The sequence below is a fragment of the Bos mutus genome, chromosome 13 (assembly GCF_027580195.1).
Source record: "Bos mutus isolate GX-2022 chromosome 13, NWIPB_WYAK_1.1, whole genome shotgun sequence".
Classification (NCBI taxonomy): Eukaryota; Metazoa; Chordata; class Mammalia; order Artiodactyla; family Bovidae; genus Bos; species Bos mutus.
In genome coordinates, this window is record NC_091629.1 from 28,021,973 (window position 1) to 28,024,774 (window position 2,802).

General features: G+C 58.2%; 1 protein-coding gene across 1 annotated transcript; it reads left to right on the forward strand.

Moving 5' to 3' along the window:
• Positions 1 to 1,777: 1,777 nt before the first annotated feature.
• Positions 1,778 to 2,224, forward strand: LOC102266295 (calmodulin). Its single transcript, XM_005900961.3, has one exon. The coding sequence runs from the start codon at positions 1,778 to 1,780 to the stop codon at positions 2,222 to 2,224; it is 447 nt and encodes a 148-aa protein (XP_005901023.1).
• The last annotated feature ends 578 nt before the right edge of the window (positions 2,225 to 2,802 follow it).

Genomic DNA, 2,802 nt, shown 5'->3' on the forward strand with positions numbered 1-2,802 from the left:
AGCTGGTCTCCCAGGAGAATCCACACCCTCCACCCAAGACAATTGTCAGTTTCATTGAGAAATTGATTGCTCATTATGTATTGGCCTCTGCACTCTTCTGCTCTGAGATGAGATAGTGATCGTCTTCATGATGTCTGTGTGCGCTCAGTCGTGTTCGATTCTTTGCAGTCCCACCAGGGTCCTCTGACTATGGGATTCTCCAGGCAAGAATATTGAAGTGGGTTGCCATTTCTCCTCCATTGGATCTTGCTGACCGAACGACTGATCCTGGTCTCTTGTGTCTCCTGCCTTGGCAGGCAGGTTCCTTACTACTGAGTCACCAGGAAAACCCTTCACATGAGGAGATGGGCAACCAGAAGGTTTCCCATCTCTCTGCATCTGGGTCCCCTGGACTCAGGGTGGCCAGGGGTGGATGTGCATGGTCAAGAAGTGGAGAGGTGTTTGCCCACTGCCCTCTAGGGAAGGACAAAATGCTGTCAGATGGCTGAACCAGGAGTGGAACTTACTAATTTCTCAGGAGGACAGAAGAAGTCTGCTCCTCCCCTGGAGGCACAGCTGGGGCAAGTCAGGGGATTTATAGGGATCATGAGGGAATTTGCTTGAGAAAGTCACCATGGGGGCCCCAGGGCAAATGTCCCTTTACAGCCTTGGATCTCAGGGCTTAGGACTTGGGTATGGCCCCAGGGCCTGAGCTCTTGGTCTAAACTCTGCTTCAGAGCAGTGGACATAGGTGAAACAGATAAGGCTATGCAGCCTGGGAATTTGTCTGCTTAGGGCTGACTTAGTAAACCCATAAGGCAGACCAAGTACCAGCCACCCACTTCTACATCCTCCCGCCCCTGGCATCTTTGGGGGCTGCCCGATCCAGCCCAGCGCTCTCAGGCAGGACCCCTCTGGAGTTATAAGTGAAGGGTCCCCGCCTTCCTGGGGTCTCTGTAGAGAACCCGGGACTTGGGACAGAATCAGAGAAGCTAGAAGGGAGCTAGAGGAGAGGACCTTGCAGGATACTGAAGGCTTCCTCTCGCCTCTGAAATCACACTTCGAATATTCACTTCATGAATGAACCTCAGCAGTACTTGTGGCAGGCTCTGCCCACCCCCACCCCCCACCCCCCCGCCCGGCTCCCCCTTTCTCCAAGCCAAAGGCAGGCAGACGCATCCCCACCTGAGGACCTGCCAGCCACTGTGGGCTGGAGAGTGATGAAACCCGCAGTGCATCCTGGGAGAATCCCACTCAGCTCTACCACCACAGCCCACCCTGCAGGACGGGGGCTGGACAGCCCCAGAGAGAACAGGAACGCTGGCCACAGCCCTCCCGGTTCTCAGGGCTGTGGGAGGCTCCCCTCCCCTCCCCACACTGGTCTCTAAATTTGGAGAAGTTGTCTTGAGCCCCCCATCTTGAGCTTGGCTGGACGTGAGAGTGCCATGGGCACTGTGCTCTGCTGTTGGGGTGGGCGAGGCCCCGCCACGTTGGTTCTCTGCAGCCTTTCCTGGGGCCGGCCCGCCTCTCCAGTTCCTGTATTTCTTGTCAGTCTGCAGTCCGCTGTCCCTCCCTGGGAGGAGGATCTCGCCCCGGGACATGGGGTGGGTGGGGAGTGTCCTCCTCCCTTTGCTGGGATGCACAGAAAAGGAGGGAGTTCCCAGCAGTGGCAAGGCTGCCGCCTGAGCTGTGTTCTCAGACACACACAGCTTTGGTCCCGAGCTGGTCCCAGCTCTGACGTGAGCCCCTCCGGTGGGTTGGCAGTGAGCTGGCAAGCTCCGTAGCAGGTGCGAGCGACATGGCAGAAAAGCTGTCCGAAGAGCAGGTGGCGGAGTTCAAGGAGGCCTTTGACAGGTTCGACAAGAACAAGGATGGCACCATCAGTGTGCAGGAGCTGGGCACTGTGATGCAGGAGGTGGGCCTGAAGCTGTCAGAGGCTGAGCTGAAGAAGCTCATCTCCCAGCTGGACACGGACAAGAACGGCAGCATCAGCTTCCAGGAGTTCCTGGAGGCCATGGCCGCAGGGCTTCAGACCTCAGACACGGAGGGACTGAGGGAAATCTTCCGTGCCTTCGACCAGGACGACGATGGCTACATCAGCGTGGACGAGCTCAGGCAGGCCACGTCCCAGCTGGGGGAGAAGGTGTCTCAGGATGAGCTGGACGCCATGATCCGGGAGGCGGACGTGGACCAAGACGGCCGGGTGAACTATGAGGAATTCGTGCGCATCCTCACCCAGAACTGAGGTCCCCCCACCCCCCGCCTGCTCTGCTGCCCCCTGCCTCTGCCTGACTCTGGTTCCACTGCCTGGTCAGGCCCTGCTTCCATGTGGGGACAGTTGGTGGTGGGCAGGAGGGGCTTCCCCGTCGCCTGGGGTCTGATCTGCCCGGCCAGACGGAGAGTGCTTGAGAGACGGGGGTGCTCCTTACCTTGCAGAGCTGTTGTGAGGAGACCCAAAGTGATGCGCCTGTTGGAATAAAGGGATGTGAGCTCCAAGGTGTATGACTGTGCTTGAATGGGGGTAGAGGGGGGCTGGGGAGGGTGGGGTTTGGGTGGGGTCGTTGAAGGGCCCCAGCGGGGGCACGTGGGGTTCCCTTGAGCCTCTCCCCATTCCACTCAGCCCTAATGGGGGACCCTAGGACTCCAGGCAGAGAAGGCAATGGCACCCCACTCAGGTATTCTTGCCTGGAAAATCCCATGGATGGAGGAGCTTGGTAGGCTGCAGTCCATGGGGTCGCGAAGAGTCAGACACGACTGAGCGACTTCACTTTCACTTTCACTTTCATGCATTGGAGAAGGAAATGGCAACCCACTCCAGTGTTC

Bases quoted from the DNA above. Each gene is read 5' to 3' on its own strand.
- LOC102266295 (XM_005900961.3), top strand. From the start codon at position 1,778: ATGGCAGAAAAGCTGTCCGAAGAGCAGGTGGCGGAGTTCAAGGAGGCC.